At 48.3% G+C, this 13551-nt stretch overlaps 1 protein-coding gene across 2 annotated transcripts in view; it reads left to right on the forward strand.

Moving 5' to 3' along the window:
* Positions 1-13551, forward strand: part of LOC144145175 (cytospin-A-like) — a 54782-nt gene that overhangs the window by 24380 nt on the left and 16851 nt on the right. For both annotated transcript variants that reach the window (XM_077676694.1, XM_077676693.1), the window contains exons 10-14: positions 337-549; positions 690-851; positions 6512-6758; positions 6964-7082; positions 11559-11746. In XM_077676694.1, the coding sequence (XP_077532820.1) occupies positions 337-549; positions 690-851; positions 6512-6758; positions 6964-7082; positions 11559-11746 (929 nt within the window). The remainder of the gene's footprint in view (positions 1-336; positions 550-689; positions 852-6511; positions 6759-6963; positions 7083-11558; positions 11747-13551) is intronic.

A 13551-nucleotide genomic window follows, 5' to 3' on the forward strand; every position in this document is an offset into this window, starting at 1 on the left:
TTCCTGAAAGCACTTCTTCCTCATCATCTTGGCAGAAATCACTTGCTGCCGTTGTTCTATGTTTTTTGTAGAGGTCATCTTCACTTCTTGGCTTTGCTGTTACGAAGTAATATATACTTAACAACGAAAAATGGGGAGAGACGAAATAAACAAAGAGTTGTGGGAGGGGCGAACTAAACTAGTCCGAAATCATACTTTGCGGCATAGCGTGAGATTTATTCAGGATTCGGGCTACGAATGTAGTTTCACCAGAGATCTCTGTTTGGAGTAGAAGATGGGGAGGAGGAGGCAGAGGGGCCCGTGTCTGGTGCTCATGCGTCGCGCACACGCTCGCAGGTGCACGCACTGGAGCAGCGTGTGGAGCAGCTGGAGGCAGAGAAGGCGCAGCTGAGCGCAGAGGCGGAGTCGCGCAGCCAGCGCCTGCAGGAGGAGAAGCGGCAGCTGCGCGCCGCCCTGGCCGAGATGGGCAACAGCCTGGCCGACAACGCCGCCCTGCTGGGGGCCGCCCGCCGCGACCTCGATGACCTGCACGCACAGCACCGGCTCGAGGCAAGGAGGGCCCGCCTGTTTAATATAGGGGGGCTTCTCAGGTGGATGGAGCAGGGCCTCTCGCAGAGAGTGGCTCTCGTTCCCGTCGAGAAGCGGAGCTTGCTCGCGTGTGTGCTCACGCCGCCCTCCCCCCCTTGCAGAAGGAGGAGTGGAAGCGGTTCGAGGCGGACCTGCTGACCACGGTGCGGGTGGCCAACGACTTCAAGACGGAGGCCCAGCAGGAGGTGGAGCGACTGCAGTGCGACAACCAGCAGCTGCAGGAGAAGCTGGACGCCCTCGAGGCGCAGCTGGCCAAGATCCGGGTGAATGCTTTCTTCTCGCTCGTTACGTTGGAAAGGAAAACCTTGGGCCATGGAGCAGGCCTGAGGGGATCAGATTGCAAAGAGTGGCCAAAACATCGGTTTTTCGAAAGTCACATTTTTGGATTGCACTTGTTATATTCTATGCGTTTCCAAAGTTTCCCCACCAAAAACGATCGCGAAGTGCCAAAGAAAAATATTTATGTCAGCCGAGGTGACAAAATATTTCCGCAAAATGACGAAAACACGGCAATTTTTGCAGCGTTGTATCTTCGGAACGATGCCACCGGGCGCTGCCATCATGGTCACATTAGATTCGCTGGGTCTTCAACTTCCGCTTTCCGGTCGCAGCTCTTATTGTCACTCACTCACAAACGTACAAACTGCAGAAAAGAGGGGCAGTGAAACGAAGCAAGTGATAGATTCTAACAGGGAATTGGCTATCCGGCCGCATTTGCTGAAACGGCTCTCCTGATTGGGCGTCGCCATTACAACAAAAACATAACCGCCAGGCTGCCGTGCATATGAGGTGCATTGCACTCCGCCAATGTTTTCAAGGTTTCCTGGTAGACTCGGTTCCAGTTTACTCATTTCATCTGTTGCAGTACTGAACCGTGACGTTATTGTTATCGCGGGGATAATCCCGGTGCTTGGGCAGCAAGTGAGGGCGCGGCAAGTGAGGGCGCGGCAAGCGAGTGAAAGCCACGATTGAGTCATGTTTCGTTCTATTGGAGAGGCCACGGTGCGTTTGGCAAACCTGGTGTGCTGTAGGGGACGTGGGAACAGGGGAAAAATAAAAAAAAATAAAAAACTAGAAACACGTTGCGAATGGGACAACAACCCTTGCACCCGTACAGGATCGCACGCCTGCCGTATGGTCACCAACCCGGCAGAATACAGTGCACGGAACGACCATGCCCGCCAGCAACGAAGGGTGGGCGTGGTCGCTCAGTACTCTTAAATATACCATCAGAGAAGCTTGAGAGTGAAAATATGAGCTACTAGAGAAATTCGAGAGGTGGGGCAAACAGTCCAGGCGCACCAGCTTTGCACTATGGCGAGAATTTTCGAACGCACAGTGGAAAACATACCGGTGCATCAATGACACTGCGGAGGGGAAGTGCTTTTGAATACGTATTGGTACGTCAGTGACAGCGAAAGGGTGAAGCAGCGTTCCTCTTAGTGATGGCGAACAAAGAATCCTTAAAAGGCAGGTTTCAGTTTATCTTATTTGCACACGTGTTGGTTATAGTGCGGTACCGCTTATACAGCAAAACCTCGTTACAAGAGGCACTCAAGGGACCCGGGAAACCTGTCTCTTGTAACCAAGGTCTCTTGTACGCGATGTTGCTAACATGGCAAACATAGGAAAACCAACCAAACTGCTTTCATTTCAGGTATCACTGTAGTGCAGATTTTTGTGGCTCCCAAGACGTACGTTGTAAATGGTCTACTCTGTTAACATTCCTATGTGACTTACCACTTCACGAGCCACGGACTTCAAAACCATCGTGCACCGATACAAAAACCTTTACAAATGCATATCAATGTTCACAACGGCCTACTTTGCTTATTTGAAAGATATGTCCAGGGTGTCTAGCAACCGGGAAAACCGGGAAAACCGGGAAAACAGGGAAAAGTCAGGGAATTGTGCGCCACCGGGAAAAGTCAGGAAATTGTCAGGGAATTTTTCAATCAAGTAGTACCAGTCCGGGAAAACCATTTCGGGGCCTGCCCACAGTTTCAGAATAGGGGAAACCAGTGTTGCGGGCCCCCAAGAAGTTACCGAACGCAGCACGTTCGCGTGCGACGAAAGCGTGAACCGCATGAAACGTTTTCTAGTTTGTCTGCAAGCGAAAACGCGCCATGCACGCCTGAGGCGCGCTGACGACGCCGCAAAAACGACTCGCACGGTGCGTGCCGAGCGGCACACGCCGGCAACATTGCGGCTGCACCGGCCGCGGAGGTAGTGCGGTAGCTCCAACGACCGCTTCTAACCACTCTTTAAAATGCTACTCAATGTACAAACGCACCTGCTTGTGCAGGAAAGGAGCCACCGCAGGCACGAAATCGTCGACGCGGCCGTGAAAATACCGCGCATGAATGGCGTGCAGAAACTCGCTGTGCGGTTCACGGAGCTCGCAGCTGGCTTAGGTTGCTGGTTGCACTTGCACAGAGGGGCGATGTAGGTGGTGCCCAAATCGCACGCACAGTGCGCTTTTTTTTTTCAGCGAATTTTAAAAGTCAGTGCTTTTTGGGAGTTAATCTGAAAGAGCTTCTTTTTTATGACATCAGGAGCCAGAATTACCTAATCAAAAAGGAACATGACTTGGTTTAGCGTAAACCGCGTGGGGCGTTTTCTGCTCGCGAAAATGCGCCGCGCACATCACAGAAGCTCTGACGCTGCCGCGGAACCACCTGCACGCTGCGCACGGTGCTGCCGGCAGCGGAAACATGGCGCCGGCTTCGACCGCGAAGTGGTGACGGGAGCTCAAGCGACCGCTTCTAGGTGCTCTCTAAAATGCAACACAAGGCACGCACGAAGTTGCTTGTGAGGTAAAGGAGCTTATGTGGGCGAAAACAGTACTATAAACCATCATCCGCGCCGCTAGTGAAAGCACCCATGCAATACCTGCCGGGGTGGTAAGCCTAAACATCTGTGGCGGGGCCATCCGGCTGTCTCGAAAGCTTCGAAAGTGCCGCCATGAGGCGTGCGGCTCTCCAAGTCGGCAGGCTCCTCCCACTGCCTCTCGCGACGCGCGTCATTTTCTGAGCGAGGGAGAAGCTGCCGCTCCCGCGAATCGTCGACGGGGGCATCAAAAAATCGGACGCACAACGCCGACGCGCCCGAATCGCGTGCAGAAACGCACCATGCGGTTCACGTTGCATGTCGAGCCAAGGCAATAAAAAAAAAGCAAACGGGGTGCTCGCTGAAGCGCAACTTAAAGCTTCTAGTATCTCGCAAGAAGAAATGAACTCTCTGAAGCCGTAACAGAAGGCAAGCAAACCTCAAACTGAACATGCGAACTGAAGTTAATCAAAGTGCATTTTGAGAATTAGGGCACTTGAAACAAATGTGTTGTTCCTTATGATAGAATGTGTTTTGTATATGCTTTTCATATGCTTCACGGACCATTTCCATAGAATGGCGCCTGTTGTATAGGTCAGGGAATTTCGTTTAACTCTTTCGCTACCGCAGAAAATTGACCAATTTTGGGGGGTCCAAGAAAACATTTTTTTTTTCTGCTAAAAAATTATTTAGGCACTAATTGCAGGAGCACAAAATGCAGATTATTTAACGGCCTTTCCAATAACACCAGTTTTTTAAAGGTTTTCATATATCATAGTTGTGAAAAAAAATATCAAAATCAAAAGTTTTGTCAAGTTGTCGAAAAAAATGAAAAAAGAGGAGTTGTGTATATCAAACCACCGGTAGTAGAAAAAAATTAGAATATACATTTTGCAGGGAAACATTTCAAAAACACACCCTAAAAAAAAATGTCGACTTGCGCGGAACAGTTTTTCAGATATAAAAAAAAAATGTTAGCACGCACGGTGCTCGTGTCATGCGGTGAAGCCCAACCTCTAATTCAAACTGTGCAATTTTGGGTGGTTCCTTGGAATAAATCTGGCGGTTTGACGTTATCAGAGGCACCAATTTGCCCCCACATAACGTAAAAACATCTTGTCAATGGCTGACTTTGCATTTACAGCGAGCACAATATTTGGGACAAGCACGCGATGCAGAAAAAAACATGCATGAAGTTGAAAACGGAACGCCGTGGCTGATGTTTGTTGTCGTTCACGGTCAGTTATCTCTCAAAACATAAAGCTGAGCTTTATTATCATCTTCTTACTCGCAATTGTAGCCTTGCTCGCAAAAATGAGGTACGATGAGCTAGAATCGTCCCCTGCGATCTTTGGCCGAGTAGCAGTCGCGCGCTAAAAAAGATCAGCACAACGAGCCTCCTCTATTGCAGCGCCACCTAACATTTTTCAAATGAAACAGTACAAAAACTTATCAGAGACTCCGTCCGAATAGACAGTTCAACTAAGCAGCAACATTAGACACCCGGATATACCCTCGCATGAAAACGAAACTGGAAGGCGAACAGCTGGCAGTGTAAGGCCGGTTTGAAGCGCTGTCCTCGGCGGAACAGATATCTGGCGACTGGGTGTGACCTTTTGACTTGCATCTGAAGTTCTTATCGCAGAAATCGGGTTAGGGTGGGGGGAAATGAGGAGCGGCGTGCTTTGTTCGAGGATCAGTCGCGGACGCTTCAGGCGCCATGGCAGTTAGCCTTGAAGTTGGGTAACTGCGTAGTTGCGCTAAATATGAATTTCGCGATGCAGAAACGAAACCAAAACTGTTGTAAACTGTTTGGGAATGGTCCTGGGGTAAGTAGAACTACCAGAGTACTTAGGACAACTTGCGCAAAGGCAATAAAACTGCCTAAAATCATAAAGTAGCTTTGCAACCAGGCACTGCTTGACATTTTCAGCCGATTTCTGGGATTATTACTGTCAGAGCGTGAACCTGACGATTGAAAATCGTTTGCTAGTTCCCCATTCACGCCTTGATAGCAAAAAACAAGCGCTGGTGCAGAGTAATTACGAGTTGCACGCATTCTTCGTTGGTAGCCTTGAGGCGCGATGACCACGCCCCTTTTCCACAACCAGGTGATTCAAAAGCGTGTCAAAAATCACGTTTCCGTTGCAAAAATGAAAACAAAACTGATTTTGAAAGGCCATTTTCTGATCTAACTCCGAACAGCTTTACTTGTTCGAGAAACGCCTGGAACGCTATGAAAAGGCGCTCCCAAAAGTATCGATCAAATTGATCGATTTTGATAGGCGCGGTAGCGAAAGAGTTAAAATGGTCATGGAAAACATGGAAAAGTCAGGGAAATTGAATTAGGCAATTTGCTAGACACCCTGTATGTCACTTGGGTCACTGTCACTTGGCCGCTAGCGCCGTCTAGTGAAAACTGGATAAACCAAATTTATTTCTTTTTTTAGCTTAGTAAAGAAGTGATATATTTTTAGAAGAAGCAAACTAGGCCGTTTAGAACATTTTTATCGATTTATAAAACTTTTCCTTATTGGTACACGATGCTTTTTAACCCTGTGGGTCATGAATTAGCAGAGAGAGAGAGAAAATACTTTATTGAATAGAAACGGTCCGGTGGCGCCGATGGCGTCATCCGGGCCAGCCCTAGGAGCTTCAGGTCGGGCGTCCGGCGCTCGGCCCCAAGGGGCTCGCGCCGCCTACCCGCTGCCTCTCCAGGGCCTCCCGGACGCACTGGACGACTAATTTCTGGGTGTTGTAGTCTGACGAAGTGATGGCTCTTCGCACTGTTACTGGTAGCTGTCGGATGCTTGAGGGTGCGGGGTCTTGGGGTGCGCACTGTAGTATGTGGGCCAGCGTGCCACGAGTGGCGCGGCAGACGGTACACTCATGAATTAGCAAGTGCCATAGGAATGCGATCAGGTGAGTCTTAACGCAGCGCAGCATTACGGTGTGTCTGTATGGCGTAGTACAACAGCCCAAAACTGTTCTTTTTTCAAGCTTCCCCCCCTAACCCTTTCTCCCTCCTCTGCGCGCATTGTCCTGACGAGCGGGTTTCACTGAACCAAATCGTCTACACCTCTCCTGTCTGCAGAGCAAGCAGGAGCTGTCCCCCAAGACCCCCTCCTCCTCATCGGTAGACGGCCTGGCTCCAGACAGCGGGCTCCCGGAGGGGGCGGCCTCACTGAGCACCCCGCCGCGCAGCAGCAGCAGCAACGGCGGTGGCAGCAGTGGCCGGCCCAAGTGGAGCGACCTGCGCCCCAGCAGCAGCAGCAGCAGTGCCCAGCACTCGGTGCGCAGCCTCATCGAGTCCATCGAGAACGCCAGCAAGCAGGCCAAGGGTGAGCGTTGATTCCGTCGTAAAGCAAGAGGTTGTGTGCCCAGTTCCAAGTGTGCCCGACTCCATACGCTCCTAGCTCCACATGTCCCTAGCTCCAAGTGTGCTCCAAGGGTTCCTGGCTCTAGTGTGCTTGGCTCCGAGATGCCAGCTGCTCTTTCCTTCCGCTTTGTGTGACGTGCCTGTGTGTGCTTGGTGGTTGGCTGCAGGTCCCAGTAGCCGGAGCTCTTCGACCAGCAGCCTCAACAGCTTGGCGTCGGACTCGAGGTCAGCAGTGGCAGCAGCCAATGCTCTGCTCCTGGGCAGTGCTGGCGACATCCTCACCAAGGTGAGGAGGGTGACGGGAGGACGCCCTGGCTGCACCGCGCTGCTTTTTCTGACTGAAGTCCTGTGTTTGGTCTGGGCTGTGTTGTAACCCGCCACAGGGCTTCAAAAGGGAGGCCGTGACAGGAGTACAACTGCCATTTTTGAAAGTAGGTATGAGGACCAGTTCGACGTTATTTGGTATTTAAGAGAAAAAAAAACATAAATCCCAGTTGTTTTCTCATCAGTACTTCAGAAATTACCTTTTTAAGGGGGGACGCGGCTTTCAACTTCGGAAAAATGACCAAAACATCGTTTTTTTGAAACCCACATATTCGGCTTCTGTGTTTCCTATTCTGTGCGTCTGCAAAGTTTTTACGCTGAAAAGCGTCGCAAAGTGGCATAAAAAAATACTTTTGTCAGGCGCGGTGACAAACTATCAGCGCAAAAGGGCGAAAAAACGGCAATTTTCGGAGCGCTCTATCTCCTCAATGGTGCTACCGGGCGCGGCCATTTTGATATGGTTAGATCGGCCGAGCGATCGTCTTTCCGGTTCTGCTCGTCTCTTTTATCTTCGTTCATTCACAAACGCACAAACGGCAGAAAAGAAACGACGCACAAACGAAGCTAGAAATAGATGCTGAAGCGCTATTGGTCCCCGGTCGGGGCGCAGACCGTCGACCCTCCTGATTGGATGTTGCGGGCGCAACGCAAAATGGCGGCCGCCTGAGCTGCGTAGCGAGTGGATTGAGTTCATTTTCGCCGCTGCGCTCGGACGAGTTTCTGTTCAATCTGTGGTGTTCAACACGGACGTTATCGCGATGGGAATGCCAGAGATAACGAGCCGGATTACGGGAAGTTGTGTGGCTCGAAAGGCGGAGGTCATCGAACGCTTCGTGGGGCGCGTGACTCTACCGTCGCCAGACCCCGGAGGGTGACGCGGTGTGCGCGCTTGCGATAGCGGTTCGTGAAGTGAACTTTTAGTTGGATTTGCGATGTTTACACGCTTAGTTATTGCTGTGATTTGATTGTGGGCTCGCTAGCCTTGGGAAAGAAACAGTCGACGCGTCAAACGCTGCGGCGCGCACGGCATAGCCGACGCGCATTGGAGCATCACATGACTGGGCAACCGGTTACGATTGAACGCCAGTAGTTGTAATTAATGCCTGCGACGTTAGATTTAATCTTAAAAGCGACCTGACCAGCCATATCAGGTATAATCAAAGTTCGATATGTCGCGGTAAGCGTGCGCTGCGATGCGCGCGAGCCATATCGCCTTTCTTGCGCAACGTTTCCCGTGCACTTGTAATTTTCATGCAAACTGGTTTGAGTTAGTAATATAGGAATAAAAATATGCTCTCTGCGTTAAAAATGTACGTTACTGTGGCAGCATTTAACAGTGATTTTTTTTAGGGAAATTATTGATACCATTGCTCAGGGCATACTGGCTGTGCTGCGAGAAATATTGGATGCCTTGAATGTCAAAAGTAGTAAAAAAAATATGCTCTTGCATTGAAGTTGGGAGTTATGCAGAATACTCTACCAAGCTTCAAAGTAGCTCATTTTCATCCTTGTGGTATGCAAACTTTTGGCAATGAACACCTGCACATTAGTACTAAGTTGCTGTGCCAGGCAAGATAAAACATAAAAAAAGCCAAAAATGGTCAAATTTAAGTAAAAAAAAAATGCTTAACTTGTTGCCATGGTGACAACACTCCAAAAGGAGGTTGTCCAGTGCGATACAGCCAACCAACTAACCATACTTTGCATTGAAAGCCCATTGAAACCCATCTCCCCTCCGTTTGGTTTGCAAAGGGGGTATGTACTCTTCACGGAGGAGCTGAAAATGATGTTTTCTGGAAAGAGAAAGGCTGTAAAAGGCACTCCAATTTCAAGGCAAGGCCTTCCAGAAGCCCCATGTTCAAAAGGACATGAAAGGCTACAACCGTGACGACTTCTGATATGTGAAACCTATGTTGCAACTTCGGAAGCCGTTTTCTCAAAACGTTTTTTTTTGCCACCTGTTTCGCTTGTACCAGGGATTTCTTCATGACCGCTGGGTCTATTTTGATTCCGTTTCTTGCATTACATTCCTTGATGAACTGTTCAGGTCGTGACACTTTTGGTTTTCCAGATTTGTTTTTTGTGATTTTTTTATTCAAATAATCGTTCACAGTTGACATGCCTGTTGCACAATAACCTCTAAAAAAATGAAAACTAAAAAACATTGTGTTGTAAAAAAAAAATTCTAAAACTGTCACGACCTCGTCCATTCATTTGGGAATGCAAAGCACTTCGAACAAGTTTTCTATCGTGTTTTATAAGCCGCTCAAGCTCGGTACAAGCGGAACAGAAAGAATATTTCATACATAAAAAAGTTTTCAAAATATTACTTTGAAATTTTTACAGTGTTATCACAGAAGCATTTCCAGTCGCTGTGCCAATTTTCATCAAAATCCACAAAGAAATAAAAAAGTTGATTTTGAAAGCCACGTCCCCCCTTAATAATGGCCCGAGGGCTTGTGTGGCAAGTGTATTTGGTAATGAACCTGTCTAATTTACTTTGTATCCATCTTTAGGAGTGCATCTCTCAATGACAAACCTGATTTGGAATTTTTTTAATGTGGCATAGTTCTTCGTGCTTTCTTGTGTAAATGTGTGCCCTAAAGCTCGCAAGGGGGACTGACCTGATCACATTCTTATGGGACCTACTCGTTTAGGATTCACAGGCTTGCAAAGCATCGTGCACCAATATTAGAAGTTTTACAAATCCATAGAGATGTCCCTAATGAACTAGTTTGCTTCCTTTAGAAATATATCGCTTCTTTACTGAAGCAAATAATAAATACACATTTTGGTTTATCAAGTTTTCACCAGATGCGCTAGCTGTAACATCAGGCAAATTTTAATTTCAATCTATTGGAGAGGGTCTGAAGAATCAAAACAAGTTTGCCATGTTCAGGTCACTGCATACTGATGCCTGTGGTAGCTAGTAAGGCACAAATATGAATTAAGACACACACCTGAAGAAATTGCATTGTTTTACAATTCTACGATAATGATTAGAGACGGGAAGTTTAGGCAAAATGTCTATTTTCCATTGAGTCCGTATCAAGCCTATGTAACATATCAGCATGAACTTAGGAAAGAGCATTTTAGGCAAGATTTTGTAGTGACTATAAGTGCCTATTTTGACAATACGGGCTTTTTAGCGCCTAAAAATGCCTTTTTTGTGGTATGCACAGTTGAGTCCACTTATAATGATACCATGTATAACATTATATCGGATATAACGATGAATAACTATGGCACTGTCCACTTTCATATGCGTTATATGGTAAAATAAACTGCTTATAACAATGCTCCAATGCCGCAATATCGGATATTACGATGAAATGCGATTACATTGCGCACCGAAAATTTGAACCACCGCCCGCTCTCCGTGCCAATGGCCTGCACCAACAGCCACAAACCGCTTTGCATCCTTTCCACCCCTCAGAAAGGAAGTCAACTGCGCTGCTTATGAGGAAGTGAGAGGAGGGGGAGAGTTTTCCTTCCAAAACCCCATCCTGGCGCCACCACTTTGGCAGCTTTGGCATCATCCTTGCACCCGCTCGCGAACTCGTGCTGCCGGTGCTAGCGCCGCTCGCTTGCGCGTTAGCCATCTGTGTCAGGTGCGCACCGCTTTGAATTTGGCTCGGTGCCTCTTCAACTGCCGAAGTACAAAGTGCCGAGGTCCTGAAATACAAGCACGCTCCCCAACTTCAAGTGATGTGGAGCGTTCTTTTCTTGCACACAGTTATCGACTGAAAGGAGATACCGATTCAAGCAGCAAATGGGTGGTCAGGTTTGTCATGAATTTTAAGCCTTTCCTTGTTTTCGAATCTCCTAAAATTTCACTTAAAAATCTGTTAAAATAGCAACTCTTGTGTGGCTCATTTTCACGAAGAAAATAAAATTACTTTTCCACAGCACAAGGCTTTGCAAGTAAAAAATTTGTCGTAAAATAAGCTGCTGAAGTAAATACGAATTGAACCTATGTGTGCCTAAACAACAGTATTTGTTGCCTATATTTGCCTGAATAGCACTTTTCAGTGCCTGTTCTAGGCACCTAAAACCTTGATTTTTCGTGCCTAAAGTTCTGGTCTTTAATAATGATCATTAACCCTGTTGTAGTACATGACCTACGAGCCACAAATGAAACGCAGAAATGAAACTGTGTTTGTTTCACAGGGTCAGTTGTCAAATCTGGCATTGTTGCCTTCAAGGTGTATGGCGTTCTCATGCCATGTTTTGACGTATCTCCCAATTAGCAGTACACCCCCGCATACATACGCCGCCACAGAGAAGAGGATCGGCAGAGGCTTGACGGAGCAGCTAGTCAAATGGTTCAGTTCAGGCTATCAATTCCAGTCAACTGATCAACAGTTGAAGTTTGCGATAACCCTATGTCGCTGTGACACCTTTCTTCTCTCTCTCTGCACTCGCCCGCTGTACGCAGAGTCCATTCAAGGTGCCCGAAAAAGTTCGCCTCAGTGCGCGGTCAACGCCACAGCCGCCCAGCCAGCGGGGAGGGGACGCTGCCGGGGAGTGCAGCGTGGAAGTGTCGCCCCGCACGGACCCGGAAAAGGCTCACCCAGTCTCCATTTTGGCGCACAAGCTGGAGCCCATCCGCAGGAACAGCTACAGGTGGGGGCTACAGTGATCTCGGCTGGGGCGATGTGGTCTTGCTCTGTCCAAGCCATTTGTCTGGGCTGAAAGGTGGCTGGCCGTAGCTCTGCATTTCTCCGAGACTTGGTTGCAGATGTTACGGTTGGGGACGACGCAGTTAAGCGCGAGACACATGCACGACTAGAGCATGCAATTGGCATGCGATTGATCATTACGACTGATCTTTAGAACCGGTTTCAGCATCGAATGCTGGTTGGAGGAGGTTCATGACGTGCGATTGGCGAACCAGATGCAATCATATGATCGTTGTGACCGCCGTACGGCCACAGCCAATGAGAGCCCGAAGGTGTCGTCATAATGAAGTCACTCTGAAAGCTTTCTTTCAAAGCTTCGAGGAGGCACTAGTGGCTAGTTCTGAGCATTTTAAGGGAGCAGCTCTCCTCCGATCCACACGCTATCCACTGACAATACAGACACCTGGGAGAGACATGCTGCCAGTGGTACCAACAGTATGGACGTGTAGAATTGTCAGTTCTAAGCGTCCCCACACCACTTTACTGGACAAAAAAATGCAGTGTGTAATGTAACAGTACTATTCATTTTTACCTCAAGTTGATAAATGTTTTCTTTTCCTGCTCGGATTTCTCCATCACGCATCTAAATCGGTTGGAGTGCATCTAAACAGGGAGGCAACCATGGAGCGAAAACAGTGAAAGACGCATCGCACACACGCACGCATCGGACCTTATGTCTCAAATTCACCTGTACAGCTAGTCGTGGCAGCCATTATTCCTTCCAATCGTACATCGCATATGATGGCGTAGTCGTGCATGTATCTTCCACTTTACGATGCACATTACAGTCAGACCTGATTCTGACGAACCTGGAGAGAGTGACTTATGCTATACAGTCGAACCCCGCTACAACGAACGCCGCTTCAACGAAATTTCCGCTTCAACGAAATATTTCCAACTCCCCGTCAGCCAGCCATAGAAGTCCATGCAACAAAGTCCTTGCCACAACGAACCATTTGTCAGGCTTGCTTTCGCTTTAACGAAATTTTCGATGATTTGGGCTGGGTTTGAACAATTATTTTACAATAAAATAAGCATAGCGCCAGCTATCTGTAACTTTTTATACATTCAGGACGCTTAGTTTCACCGAAAACATGCGCGGTGCGGCCACACCGCCACAAAAAAAAAAAAAAAAAAAAAAAACTCATAGGCGGACGCCATTGTTTGATGGTGATAACGATGTGACTGGCCGTCTTTACATGAGGCACAGGCCCGGTTCGCCAAGCCGGAGCTACAGCCAATCCGTATCCAGTTGAAATCGCACAAATGTGCTCCGCTGCTGGCGCGGCGCCGTCATGTATGCGTTGTGAGCAGCTGTCCTTGCCGTTTTCCTTCTACCATTCTTCATAGCCAAGAGCAAAAATCATGTTTGCGTGTTTGGTCTTGAAGCCAAGTCATCCTATCTTAGTCATGAGCGCGCAGTTGTGTTAAATGCAAGCGCGCCCGTCTAACCTGCCAAGGTCAGTAGCTGCCGCGCAGTGTCAGATGATAAGATAACGGCACTGCTCCTGCTACAAGTGAGAGGGGGGCTTCCGACGGCCTAGCAGCTATCTGCAAGTAATCAGCTCGGTGGACACGCCTTGTTGTACAGCAATACGTTTTGCGCCTGCATTTCTTCACCCCACTCCGCAACGCGTTCTTCGCGTGCAGTGAAAGAACAGATAACCATTGGTATGTTTGTTATCCGAATAAACATGACGTTATTGCGCGTCACTCCTTTTTCTAAACATTGTATTATGCTGCCAATGA

The sequence above is a fragment of the Haemaphysalis longicornis genome, unplaced genomic scaffold, assembly GCF_048455015.1.
Source record: "Haemaphysalis longicornis isolate Haplotype H1 unplaced genomic scaffold, Haemaphysalis longicornis Haplotype H1 scaffold_7, whole genome shotgun sequence".
NCBI classification, from domain to species: Eukaryota; Metazoa; Arthropoda; class Arachnida; order Ixodida; family Ixodidae; genus Haemaphysalis; species Haemaphysalis longicornis.